The following is a 13,594-nucleotide window of genomic DNA, read 5'->3' as shown; positions in this document are numbered from 1 at the left end:
CACACAGTACTCCAGCTGTGACCTGACTAATGTTATCTACAATGAAAGGCTTTTGCCCGAAACGTCGATTTCGAAGCTACTTGGATGCTGCCTGAACTGCTGTGCTCTTCCAGCACCACTAATCCAGAATAATGTTATATACAGCACTGTCATTGCCTCCTTGCTGTTGGAGTTTGAACCTGTGCACACATGTCTGAGCCGGTAGCTTCCTCAGAGCAAACTGAGACCATGTCACTTGATTTATTCCAGCATTTTGCCTCCGGTGATGTAGACATGACGTACAAGGCTTGGTTTCAACCTGTATGAGGCCAAATTCAATTTAGGTGTCAGAGTTGGTACTTTCCTCAGGAAACAGTGAATCTCTGGAAAAAAGCACTGTCTCAGTGTGGGAAGGGGGGAACACACAGCACTGTCCCACTGTAGGAAGGGGGGAACACACAGCACTGTCCCACTGTAGGAAGGGGGAACACACAGCACTGTCTCAGTGTGGGAAGGGGGGAACACACAGCACTGTCCCACTGCAGGAAGGGGGAACACACAGCACTGTCTCAGTGCGGGAAGGGGGGAACACACAGCACTGTCTCAGTGCGGGAAGGGGGGAACACACAGCACTGTCTCAGTGCGGGAAGGGGGGAACACACAGCACTGTCCCAGTACAGGAAGTGGGGAGCACACAGCACTGTCTCAGTGCGGGAAGGGGGGAACACACAGCACTGTCTCAGTGCGGGAAGGGGGGAACACACAGCACTGTCCCAGTACAGGAAGGGGGGAGCACACAGCACTGTCCCAGTGCAGGAAGGGGGGAACACAGAACTGGCCCAGTGCGGGAAGGGGGGAACACACAGCACTGTCCCAGTGCGGGAAGGGGGGAACACACAGCACTGTCCCAGTGCGGGAAGGGGGGAGCACACAGCACTGTCCTAGTGCAGGAAGGGGGTACACACAGCACTGTCTCAGAGCGGGAAGGGGGGAACACACAGCACTGTCCCACTGCGGGAAGGGGGGAACACACAGCACTGTCCCAGTGCGGGAAGGAGGGAAACACACAGCACTGTCTCAGTGCGGGAAGGGGGGAACACAGCACTGTCCCAGTGCGGGAAGGAGGGAAACACACAGCACTGTCCCAGTACAGGAAGGGGGGAAACACACAGCACTGTCCCAGTGCAGGAAGGGGGGAGCACACAGCACTGTCCCAGTGCAGGAAGGGGGGAACACACAGCACTGTCTCAGTGCGGGAAGGGGGGAACACACAGCACTGTCTCAGTGCGGGAAGGGGGGAACACACAGCACTGTCTCAGTGCGGGAAGGGGGGAAACACACAGCACTGTCCCAGTACAGGAAGGGGGGAGCACACAGCACTGTCCTAGTGCAGGAAGGGGGTACACACAGCACTGTCTCAGAGCGGGAAGGGGGGAACACACAGCACTGTCCCACTGCGGGAAGGGGGGAACACACAGCACTGTCCCAGTGCGGGAAGGAGGGAAACACACAGCACTGTCTCAGTGCGGGAAGGGGGGAACACAGCACTGTCCCAGTGCGGGAAGGGGGGAATACACAGCACTGTCCCAGTGCAGGAAGGAGGGAATACACAGCACTGTCCCAGTGCAGGAAGGGGGGAACACGCAGTACTGTCCCAGTGCGGGAAGGGGGGAACACAGCACTGTCCCAGTGCGGGAAGGGGGGAACACAGCACTGTCCCAGTGCGGGAAGGGGTAAACACATAGCATTGTCCCTTCCACCCCTCTCCCAGCAAAGGTGTTTTAGTCTAACTAGTTTACACACATTAGTGAGGCGATATTTAACATTATTTTCTGGGATGAATTAGTGATGTTGCTAGTTCGGTCTGCATTTATCGCCTGAACCTGTACCTACTGCCCTTGAGAAGGTGATGTTTAACTGTTACCCTGAACCGCTGTTGTCCATGTAGGTAGACCCACAATGCCCTTAGGGAGGTAACACATAGATCTAGATACCATCTATCAACCCCTCAGAAAACAGTCAGGAAATGACATCACCACAAACCCCAGGAACCCCATCCAGGACAAACATATAAATAGAAAGCAGGAGACAACAGCTTCACTTCTCTTGGAGGTCGCCACTGATGATGTTACCTAGCCAGGTTCAGCGAGCAAACCTACACCCTAAACCTCAACCTGAGCTACAAACCTTCACAAACCTTGCGAGGTATTTTGACCCAGCATCACTGACAAAAAAGCGATATATTTCCAAGTCAGGATGGTGAATGGCTTGAAGAGGAACTTGCAGATGGTGGTGTTCCTATGTATCTGCTATCCCTTCTGAGGTGCTGTCTGAGGTTCTTTGGTGAATTTCTGCATGTTGTAGATAGTACATACTGTTACTACTGAGCGTACAGAAGAGGAGGGAGTTGATATTACAGAGGTAGTCCCACTCAGGCGGGCTGGGCTGCTTCATCCTGGATTGTGTCAAGTTTCTTGAGTGTTTTTGGAGCTGCACCTATCCAGGCAAGTGGGGAGTATTCCATCACACTCCTGACTTGTGCCTTGTAGAGGGTGGACAGGCTTTGGGGAGTCAGGAGGTGAGTTACTTGCCACAGGATTGCTAAATTCTGGGTGGGATGCTTTTCAGAGGGTAGGTGCAGACTTGATGGGCTGAATGGCTCTTTCTGCCCTGTTGGGATTCTATGAAAGTTTCTAAGAGGTTCATGTGGTGCCTGTCGGACTTTGAGTCCTGAGGCTTTTGGGTTCAAGTCCCAGTGCAGACATTGAGTGTAAAACTAATCCAGACTGTACCTCCTATGTAGTGTTAGAGGTGCTGTCTGTTGGATGAGATATCAACCGAGGCCAGATCTATCTGTTGGCATGAACATAAAGCATTAATGACACTGTTTTGAAGAACGAAAGGGCAGCTCCTCATCTTGGCCAATGTTTACCCCTCAATCAAAGTCTCAAAAGCAAGTTGGCATGGTGGCACAGTGGTCAGCATTGCTGCCTCACAGGGACTTGGGTTCGATTCCAGCCTCAGGCGACTATCTGTGAGGGATTTGCACATTCTCCCTGTGTCTGTGTGGGTTTCCTTCGGGTGCTCCAGTTTCCTTACATAGTCCAAAGATGTGCAGGTCAGGTGAATTTGCTGTGCTAAGTTGCTCACAATGTACAGGCTAGGTGGGTTACCCATGAGAAATGTAGGGTTATAGGGATGGGGTAGGTGTGAGTGGGATGCTCTTTGAAGGGTCAGTCTGGACTCAATGAGCTGAATGGCCTGCCTCCACACTGTAGGGATTCTATGATTCACGGGTGCCTTCACTCGGTCTGGCCTACATGTGACTCCAGGTTCCCAGCCATATGGTCAGCTCTGAAATGGGTAGGTTAGACACTCCTGTCAAGGGCACTTTGGACTGAACAACATAGGCTGGCCTTGCCCGTGATACCTCATCCCATGACACGCGTGGTAACACTCACTGGGTTTCTTGGACACCGCGTTCATGACCTTACAGTGCGGTCAGTGAAAGAGCAGCTCACCTGCACGATTTAAGCTGAGACCCCACCACCAAAACAGTTCTGACCTCTCACTGGTGACACCATATTGGGCAGAGAATGGAAAGCTGGCTTGATGGATGCCAGTGTGGTGTGGCTGACCTGTCTACTTTATCCAGAGAGTTACAATGCATAAAAAAGAACTCGGAGTATCTCAGCGCTTGGAGAGACGTGGATTAATCAGGCATAGTTAGCATGGATTGTTAAAGGAAGGTCGAGCTTAACAAATTGGATCAAATGATTTGAGGCATTAACCAGGAGCTTTGATAATCTTATGCATTTTATGTAGCCGACATGAACTTCCAGCCAGGCTTTAATTAAGGTGCGTCATGACCGACTGGTCAAGAAAGTGAGAGCCTATATGCTCCATGACAAAGTGGCATGATGAATCGTAAATTGGTGGAGTGGCAGGAAGCAGAAGGTGGTGGTAGAGGGATGTATCTCTGACTGGAGGCCTGTTTCCAATGTACTTCCACAGGGCTCAGTGCTGGGCCTCTGCTGATGATGATGCACACTAATGATTTGAGCTGAAATGTATAAGGTGTGATCAAAAACCTGAAGGGTCCCAAGCATATTGGCAGGATGGTAATTAATGAGGAGGACAGCTGCAAACTACAGGAGGGTCCGGTGGACAGTGGAATTCACTCTGGGACAGTGTGAGGTGATGCACTTGGGAAGGGCTAATAAGGCAAGAGATTACTGTATGAAGAATAGGTTCATCCTGAGCAGCTCTGTGATGCAGGACTCTGCATTCTATGGTCTGTTTCCCAGGATGGACACTGAGACAAACTTTGACTGTGCCTGGAGGACCATCAACTCGGTGAAGGATGCTGTTTGGTCTGCCCGAAACCTGTTGGCCTTCCAGACTTGACCCTGACCGAGTGTTGCAGACTGGCACACTCTGAGATCCAGGAGTACGTGCCAAGAGACGCACTAAAGCTTGGGGCAGCTGATGCCAAGGCGCAGTGGGGAAAGACCTCCATCTGAGGTCTTTTGGCCAAAGTTAACTGGGCATCTATTCAGTTATCGGGCCCTCCTGCTGGCTCAAACTGATGTAGACATTATCTTGTAGAAGTAAGAGATGCCTTTGGTTTGTTGGATAGAGTCAAATTCCAAGGTTTGTGTGTTTTCCTTGAAATGTCACTGTACAGAACCGGACAGCATTTGTGGCTATGTATACATATAAAGATTCTTTTTAGGAATGAAGTATATTTTTCAAATAATAAGAGTAGTAGGAACCTAGGAAGTACTGAAGATCACAGGGGCCCCTGGCGTGCATACCCACAGGTCCCTGAAGTTAGCAGGGTAGCTAGATAAGGTCATTAAACAAACATCTGGGACACTTGCCTTTAATAGGAGAAAGTGAGGCCTGCAGATGCTGGGGATCAGAGTTGAGAGAGTGGCGCTGAATAAGCACAGCAGGTCAGGCAGCATCTGAGGAGCAGGAGAATCGACGTTTCAGGGGTAAACCCTTCTTATCCCCAAAACGTCGATTCTCCTGCTCCTCAGATGATGCCTATGCTTTTCCAGCACCACAATCTCGACTTTAATAGAAGAGGCATAGAATACTAGAGCAGGGTTATGCTGGAACTGCATAAAACTCTGATTTACTGCATGCAGTTCTGGCAACTTTAAAAGGGAGGACGTTATTACACTGGAAAGGGTGCAGATGTGATTTACCAGGATGTTGCCTGGGCTGAGAGGAAAGATTGAACAGGCTGGAGTTGCTTTCCTGGGAGTAACAAAGGGTGAGAGGAGACCTGATTGAAATATTTAAGATTATGATTAGATGAGGTTCCCTACAGAGTGGAAAAAGGCCCTTCAGCCCAACCAGTCCACATCGACCCTTCAAAGAGTAACCCACCCAGAACCATTTCCCTCTGACTAATGCACCTCACACTATGGGCAATTTCCCATGGCCAATTCACCTGACCTGCAGGAGGAAACCAGAGCACCCGGAGGAAACCCACGCAGACACGGGGAGAATGTGCAAACTCCACCCGAGGCTGGAATCGAACCTGGGACCCTGGCACTGTGAAGCAGCAGTGCTAACCACTGAGCCACCGTGCTGCCCCAATTATGGGGTAGATCAGAAGATCCATCTCAGAGCGGCCAGTAATCAAGGGGCATAGGGTGGTAGGTATCTGCAACTGATTGCCTGGAAGGATGGGAAAGCCAGAAACACTTATAACATTGATACAGCATTTCGATGTATTGACATCACTTCCAGTGGTATAGGCCAACATCTGGAAAAGTGTAGTTGGTGTTTTAATAACTGCAGCAGCCACAATGAGCCAAATGGCCTCCTTCTGAGCCGTATATCTAGCAGCCTGAGTATCAGAGAAGCACAAACACTAACCCTGATAAATTATAGGATTTATTCACCTGGGAATATGCACAGAATCAAACTCCCACATTCTGGGAACCTGATACTGCTGGAGTCCTCTCACTCAGGAACAACGGAAAGGAATCTCAATCCACAGGCTTCACAGATAAAGGGAAGACGTTTAAACCATTCCATGGATAACATTTTGGCCAATTTTGAGCATCCTAATCTTCAGAATTATACAGTCTTTGCCTTCCTGGGGGTGCTGGCTTCTGTAAAACCTTTACTGATCCATATTTCAGCAAATCTTTGTGGCTAAATTGTCTTTTGAATCGTGAAGAAAGATGTGATGTTTGTTTGTTCCTCTCCTCAGTTCCAGCCTGTGCACAGATTGAATACATTTTTGCAATCACTATATTTATACCTGCAGTGTTCAAATATCAGTCATACAGTGCTCCAGTCATCAGTTCTCACATCTCTGTGGGTTTTAGTATGTAACTGTGTCTGTGTAACATCTCGAACACTAGAGCACGGCAGAGTTCTGCTGCAGGTCGTTTGACTATTTCTGTATTGAATGGAAAGGCTGTGAGTTAGAATGAAGTCACAATAAATGACTGAATATGAATCACTTAATTTGCAGCTTTATAAATAGAACAGTGATTTGTCATTGTCAGATTGCAGCATTAACTGTCTGAACGTAGTCGGGTAAACGTACAATTTGTTAAACAGTGCATTTTATAAAAAGTGGAATAAGAAACAGAATATTGCCAAATCACGCCTTATTTATAATGAATTATGATTATTGAATAGTACTTATTTAATTGTTCAAATTATTCTGGGTGGAGGGGGATGAAGTAGCAATTTATTATGTTGATTGTTTTAAGGAAAAGGTTCGATGAAAGTATTTTGCCCTCAGAATGCAGCTGAAGACGCCAATCGCTCGACCACAACTAATTGCAATACTAAGTCACTCGGTGAGTTGGTCATTTCCTTCAACCAATTCAAGGGTCAAACATCTTCCCGTCAAACCAGAATAGTGCACTCTAAAGGAACAATTGAAATATTATGTTAGATTAGGTCTTATTGTCACCTGTACAGGAGTACAGCAAAAAGTTTACAGGGTCACCATTCCCAGCACCATCTTAGCTGCAAGGTACCTAGGTACAAAATCTTAGGTTTAAAAAAAACATAGAAAATAAAGAAATGGGAAAATGAAACTAAGAATAAGTTCAACATTCCAGGAAGTGGTGGATGCAGGTACATTTGCAGTGTTTAAAAGACATTTGGGAAAGAACATGAATAGGAAAATGTGGAGGAATATGTGCCAGGAGCAGGCAGGTGGGACTAGTTTAATTTGGGATCATGTTCGGCATAGAATCCCAACAGTGTGGAAAAAGGCCCTTCGGCCCAAAACGTCTACACCAACCATCTGAAGGATAACCCACCCAGACCCATTCCCCTACCCTATTACTCTACATTTACCCCTAACTAACTACCACATCTAACCAACACACCCTTGAACACTGTGGGCAATTTAGCCTGGCCAATTCACCTGACCTGCACATCTTTGGAGTGTGGGAGGAAACCGGAGCACCCGGAGGAAACCCACGTAGACACGGGGAGAATGTGCAAACTCCACACAGAGTCGCCCAAGGCTGGAATCAAACCCGGGTCCCTGGCGCTGTGAGGCAGGGTCTGTTTCTGTGCTCTATGACTCTAAATAAAGTTAAACTTCCAAATCACAGTGCTTCTCTAGCTGGGTTTCCCCATGATGGCTCCGATCTCTCAAGCCCTTCGCCTCTGGCTGACGTCTCGCTGCCAACTTTTTCCCGGGATCACCAGCCATGGGTCTTCAGGCCCTTAGCCACTTCCACGATGCCGCTGGATGCCAGGGTTCTGCCAGGGCACACCAACGGCCAAAGTCCGCCAGGGCTGCCTTCGCCACTTTGCTGGCAATTGTAAGACATCAAATCATTCTCTACTTATTTCGTATAGCAAGACGGAATATCAGCTCCCAGTACCAAGATTGGAGCTCCTGCCTTGCTGCTAGGATCTGCATAGCCAGAGTGTCCATGTGTAAGTGCTGACAGCCTGCCGATATTGGTGTGGACCTGGTGTTACAGCTTTGTGGCTCCTCACTGTAGTGCAGCATCATTACCACAGGCAGAGTGCCGAGATACTAGGGTGGCACAGTGGCTCAGCGGTTAGCATTGTTGCCTCACAGCGCTAGGGACCCAGGTTCGATTCCAGCCTCAGGGCGACTGTCTGTGTGGAGTTTGCACATTCTCCCCGTGTCTGCGTGGGTTTACTCCAGTTTCCTCCCACAGTCCAGGGATGTGCAGGTTAGGTGAATTGGCCATGCTAAATTGCCCGTAGTGTTCAGGGATTAGTGTAGGTTTCGGGCATTAGTCAGGGGAAATACAGAGTAATAGGGTCAGGGAATGTGTCTGGGTGGGTTACTCTTCAGCGGGTTGGTGTGGACTTGTTGGGCCGATGGGCCTGTTTCCACACTGTAGGGATGCTATGATTCTGTGATCACTCTCTCAGCATTAACTCCAATTAAAAAATGAGATAAAGCAAGTGATTGAAATAGTGCTGGGAGTGTTCCTCACACAGTTCGGAGAGCAGTATTCTGGTACAGATTTGCAGCAACAATTGGGCAGAATTTGGAATGTGTATTCTCACCAAACTGCACAGCTGTTTTTTAAGAATTTGCTATTCTCAAACTCAAATCCGATTGAAATAAGTTGTGACAGGTATCCTATCTTTCACCTTCCTTCCTGAACTCTCGTGCAGTGCCCCTGTGTTCCTTGTCAAAGAACAATGTGTGAATATATGAGCAGCACCATACCTGTGACAGACAGCTGCCTCTCTGTCGCCGGGGTGGTGATGCAGCACTGCAACACTGCCCTGCTGCACGGGTGCCCTAATTGTGCAGCCCAGTGCTGAGAAATGCAGCTGTAATAAAATCACCTGTTTTTATACTGCCACCATATGTACCAATTTCTCTGTTCACCCCACAAGCACCCCCCCCCCTCCAATCCCACCATCCTCACCCCCCCCCTCCCATTTTAGTGACTCATCCAGGAGGTAATGGTACCTATGAATACAAGTTGAAAAGCAGATCTTAGTCGCAGACAACTGTTGCGACTTAAAGTCGCAATCATACAACACGGAAACAGACCCTTTGGTCCAACCAGTCCATGCCAATCATGATCCCAAACTAACCTAGTCTGCTCCTGGCCCATAACCCTCCAAACCTTTCCTATTCATGTACTTATCCAAACCTCTCTTAAACGTTCATAGCATCATAGATTCCCTACAGTGCGGAAACAGGCCCTTCAGCCCAACAAGTCCACACCGGCCCTCCAAAGAGTTATCCCACCCAGACCCGCTCCCCAATTACTCTATATTTACCCCCTGAGTGATGTACCGAACCTACACACCCCTGATTTCCAGGATTCTGAATTCCAGCAACTGCAGTCCTTTCAGTTTTTGGAAATGTGAACCCCTTGTGGTTCCTGCTTCATCTTTGACAGAGACTGTGTGAAGCTGTTCACTGATGGTGAGTCAGGGGGACCATGGAGAATGGGGGATAACTTAAGCTGAGATTCCATATTAGTGTGTAACATGCTTGCAATGGCTCTTGGTAATCTTGCTTTCTGGTGATTATTTTTGTTTTCTGCCCAGCTTGTCCACCGCGTGCTGCTGAGCAGCCTTGCGCTCCTCGGGCTGTTGAACAGTCTTGTCCAACCTCATCTCAGTAGGGAGACCCGGAGGACTGGTGCTGAGTACAGAGCGGAATATGAATTCTCATCGCGACTTGAGAAGTGAAACTGCCATTGTCCAACAAAACTACAGGATATTCACTCAGAAGGTCATTTTCATCATCAACACTGCAATAATTATTAATATTCCATTTAATTGTAACAGACTGAGGTTATTAGCAGTCTGGCTAACGTCATGTTTGGAAATGAATAAAATTCTACACAGATGGAAAGAGGCAGAGTTACTTTTGGTCTGTAGGTCATGGGATTTAATATTCCTGAACAGTGACATTTACTGTTTGCCTGTTTCTTGAAAACTGTGTAGTTCAAAGATACCTTTGTTCTTGAGCACAGCAGCCAATGTGTTAGGTTCATCGCGTTGCTGCAGATGTTTCCTTCAAAACTTGCCAGCTAACAGCAGAAGCCTTCATTTGTGTTTTCTTACCCCCTTTCTGCACTGTCCTGACAAACTAAATCCCCTTTGTCATTCCTGAGTGCAGACATTTCGGGGATTGGAACCTGAGGCCAATTCAGGAGATCTATAGTTCATCCCAAACTACAAAAATGGATTCACTGCCACCTTACCAAGTAAAGCACAGTCACTACAGTTCCTTGCTTATGCCTTAGACCAGTGCAAGGCGACTGCTTTGACCTCAATAGCACAGTGTCTTGCAATCTAAATTTATTGTATACTTTTTTTAGAATAAGATGAGAGAAGTCAACCTTTCTGTGGTTTTAATATTCCAAGATCCTCCCCTCCATGTGCAATTATTCAGTGTCTGCTCGCTCTATCCCCTGCTAACATGGATGGGGGAATCAGTAACCTCACTTTTTAACTCAAATGCCAGCACAACTCTTGAGAATTTTATTCCTCCTGCCGCTGTTCTCCCCATGTTCTGTTACTTTCCCTTCTTATTAAACCACTGCCATCTCTCCATCTTGCATTGTGTATCGCCAGTTATTAATGGGATTATAGGCTTGTGTTTTAAGAACATGACACCTTAGTGCAATGTTTTGACTTATTAGACACAGAGGGATTTTCTTTCACGTTTCACTTTGATCATTATTTATAGAATAAAGTTGTTATTGTATGTTTCCTGTACAATGATGGAAATGATTTTTAATACCTCTGAAGGAGGTATTAAAATACTTCTTCCTGATTTCATGTATTCAAATGAGCCTTTCAGAATTCTACCCACTGGTGGGACCAGTTACCATTTCAATTTTATCCTCGTGCTAATTTTCTGACAAGCCTCTCTGATACGTTCAAGCACTTAATGCTGTCATCAGGCTGAGAAAAGCTGCCCTGGTTAAGTAAAGGGTGTCCTGGGCAGTTCGTGAGACCCTCCTCCACCTATGGAGTGTATGCTTAATTTGGCAAGATTTGGATCCCACCCCATCTGCAGGTCACTCATTTACATAAAGCAGAAGCCCGTTGTAATATGGTTCAATGCATTAAGCATTTGCTTAAAGCCTGGGGGTCCCCCCCACAAAAGAGGGAGATTTGTTTAAATCTTCAATTTTGCACGTTGTAAGATGGAAATAAATACACTTCCTTATGCACATGACCCAGCTGTAAAAGCAGCCTGGCTTTTATTTGGACCCCAACCATTCATGTTCTAATGGATTTTCACCGCAGTTCTGTTCCCTTCCAGTGGTTCTTGGGCTCATGTGAAACTTTAAATGTTTTGTTGAGTTTGTTGGCTTAGTAAAGCCCTTCTGCCATCGTGTATTTATGGGAAAGGCGAAAATTGTTTCAATATTAAAGGAATCCACAGAGTGAAAGTTCTGTGTAAAGCCAGCGGACATTTGGGGTTCTGGTCCACATTTAATGAGACTACCCACTAGGGGGCAGCAGACCTTCAATGGCTGACAATATGGTATGATGACAAGGGCCTTTAAGTAAGTTCCCATTCACTGGGATGAACTCTAGCCAGAGCCCAGAGTTTATGCAGCAATCTTTTTGCTATTTTCTATTTTCATGGCATTACTTAAATGTGATGCTTGAGCACTACATTTATTGAGGAGGGGCATGGATAGGATGAATAGCCATGGTCTTTTCCCTGGGGGTGGGGGAGTCCAAAACTAGAGGGCGTAGATTTAGGGTGAGAGGGGAAAGATATAAATGGGACCTAAGGGGCAACTTTTTCCACACACACAGGGTGGAGCGTGTATGGAATGAGCTGTAGGAGGAAATGGTGGGGGCTGGTACAATTTAAAAGGCATCTGGATGGGTATATGAATAGGAAGGGCTCCGAGGGATATGACCAAGTGCTGGCAAATGGAGCTAGATTAATTTAAGATATCTGGTCAGCATGGGTGAGTTGAACCAAAGGGTAGGTTTTCGTGCTGAACATTACTATGACTCTATGATTAGAAGGTTAGGAGAGATTTTCAAAATTCATTCTTGTAGATTCTTGGATTAGTAAATTAGTACAGCAAATAACTCCAGGTTCTAACAGAGTTAATGCTTTGTATCCCAATATGAAATAGAGTTAACAGAGAGCTGGATTAACTATGATCCTATTGCATGACAGAGCAGGCTCGAGAGGCTGAATGGCCTCCTCCTGCTCTGATTTCTTATGGCCTTAGAGTCATAGAGATGTACCGCACGGAAACAGACCCTTCGGTCCAACTCGTCTATGCCAACCAGATATCCTAACCTAATCAAATCCCATTTACCAGCATTTGCCCCATATCCCTCTAAACCCTTTCTATTCATTTACCTATTCAGATGCCTTTTAAATGTTGCAATTGTACCAGCCTCCACCACTTCCTCTGGCAGCTCATTCCATACATGCACCACCCTCTGTGTGAAAAAAGTGCCCCTCACGTCCCTTTTAAATTTTTCCCCTCTCACCCTAAACCTATGCCCTCGAGTTCTGGACTCCCCACCCAAGGGAAAAGACCTTGTCTATTTATCCTATCCATGCCCCTCATGATTTTATAAACCTCTATAAGGTCATCCCTCCACCTCTGATGCTCCAGGGAAAACAGCCCCAGCCTGTTCAGCCTCTCCCTGTAGCTCAAACCCTCCAACCCTGGAAACATTCTTGTATCATCCTTCGGTGATAGTGATCACACCTTCCTCAACTTTACTCATGGAGAGGGATAGGAGCAGACAGTAAGGGAAAGCATTTAATTGGGGGAGGAGGAATTACAGTGCTCTTAGGCAAGAACTGGGGTATCTAAACTGGGAACAGATGTTCTCAGGGAAATGCACAACAGAAATGTAGAGGTTGTTTAGGAAGCACTTGCTGATAGTGCTGGACAGGTTTGTTCCACTGAGGCAAGGAAGGGGTGGTAGGGTGAAGGAACCTTGGATGACAAGAGATGTGGAACATCTAGTCAAGAGGAAGAAGGAAGCTTACTTAAGGTTGGAAGGAGGATGTATGAACATTTTGAAAAACATAAGGTTAGATAAGTCCCCTGGGCCAGATGGGATATACATTAGGTTCTACAGAAAGCAGGGGAAAAGACTATCATGCCTTTGGCAATGAGCTTTGCATCCTCACTGTCCACTGGAGTAGTACCAGATGATTGGAGGGTGGCAAATGTTATTCCTTTGTTCAAGAAAGGGAATAGGAATAATCCTAGGAATTATAGACCAGTCAGTCTTACGTTAGTGGTGGGCAAAGTATTGGAGAGGATTCTGAGAGACAGGATTTATGATTACTTGGAAAACCATAGTTTGGTTAGAGATAGTCAACATGGCTTTGAGAGCGGCAGGTCATGCCTCACAAACCTTATTGAATTCTTCACGGATGTGACACAATACATGATGAAGTCAGAGCAGTGGATGTGGTGTACGTGGGTTTTAGCAAGGTGTTTGATAAGTTTCCCCATGGTAGGCTCATTCAGAAAGTAAGGAGGCATGGGATAGAGGGAAATCTGGCTGCCTGGATACAGAATTGGCTGTCCCATAGAAGACAAAGGGTGGTGGTAGATGGAAAAGTATTCAACTTGGAGCTCAGTGACCAGTGGGG

The 13,594-nt window shown here is 47.0% G+C and overlaps 1 protein-coding gene across 1 annotated transcript in view; it reads left to right on the top strand.

The window, feature by feature from the left end:
* The window catches only part of LOC140464790 (uncharacterized), a 106,317-nt gene extending 94,647 nt beyond the window's left edge, over window positions 1–11,670 (top strand). Inside the window, exons 20-21 of the mRNA XM_072560278.1 lie at window positions 6,726–6,815; window positions 9,532–11,670. Of these exons, the coding sequence (XP_072416379.1) occupies window positions 6,726–6,815; window positions 9,532–9,608 (167 nt within the window). The 3' untranslated portion in view covers window positions 9,609–11,670. The remainder of the gene's footprint in view (window positions 1–6,725; window positions 6,816–9,531) is intronic.
* The last annotated feature ends 1,924 nt before the right edge of the window (window positions 11,671–13,594 follow it).

Source organism: Chiloscyllium punctatum, chromosome 40 (genome assembly GCF_047496795.1).
Source record: "Chiloscyllium punctatum isolate Juve2018m chromosome 40, sChiPun1.3, whole genome shotgun sequence".
Taxonomy (NCBI): Eukaryota; Metazoa; Chordata; class Chondrichthyes; order Orectolobiformes; family Hemiscylliidae; genus Chiloscyllium; species Chiloscyllium punctatum.
The sequence above is the reverse complement of the archived record's forward strand: the minus strand, read 5'-3'. Positions and strand labels throughout refer to the sequence as shown.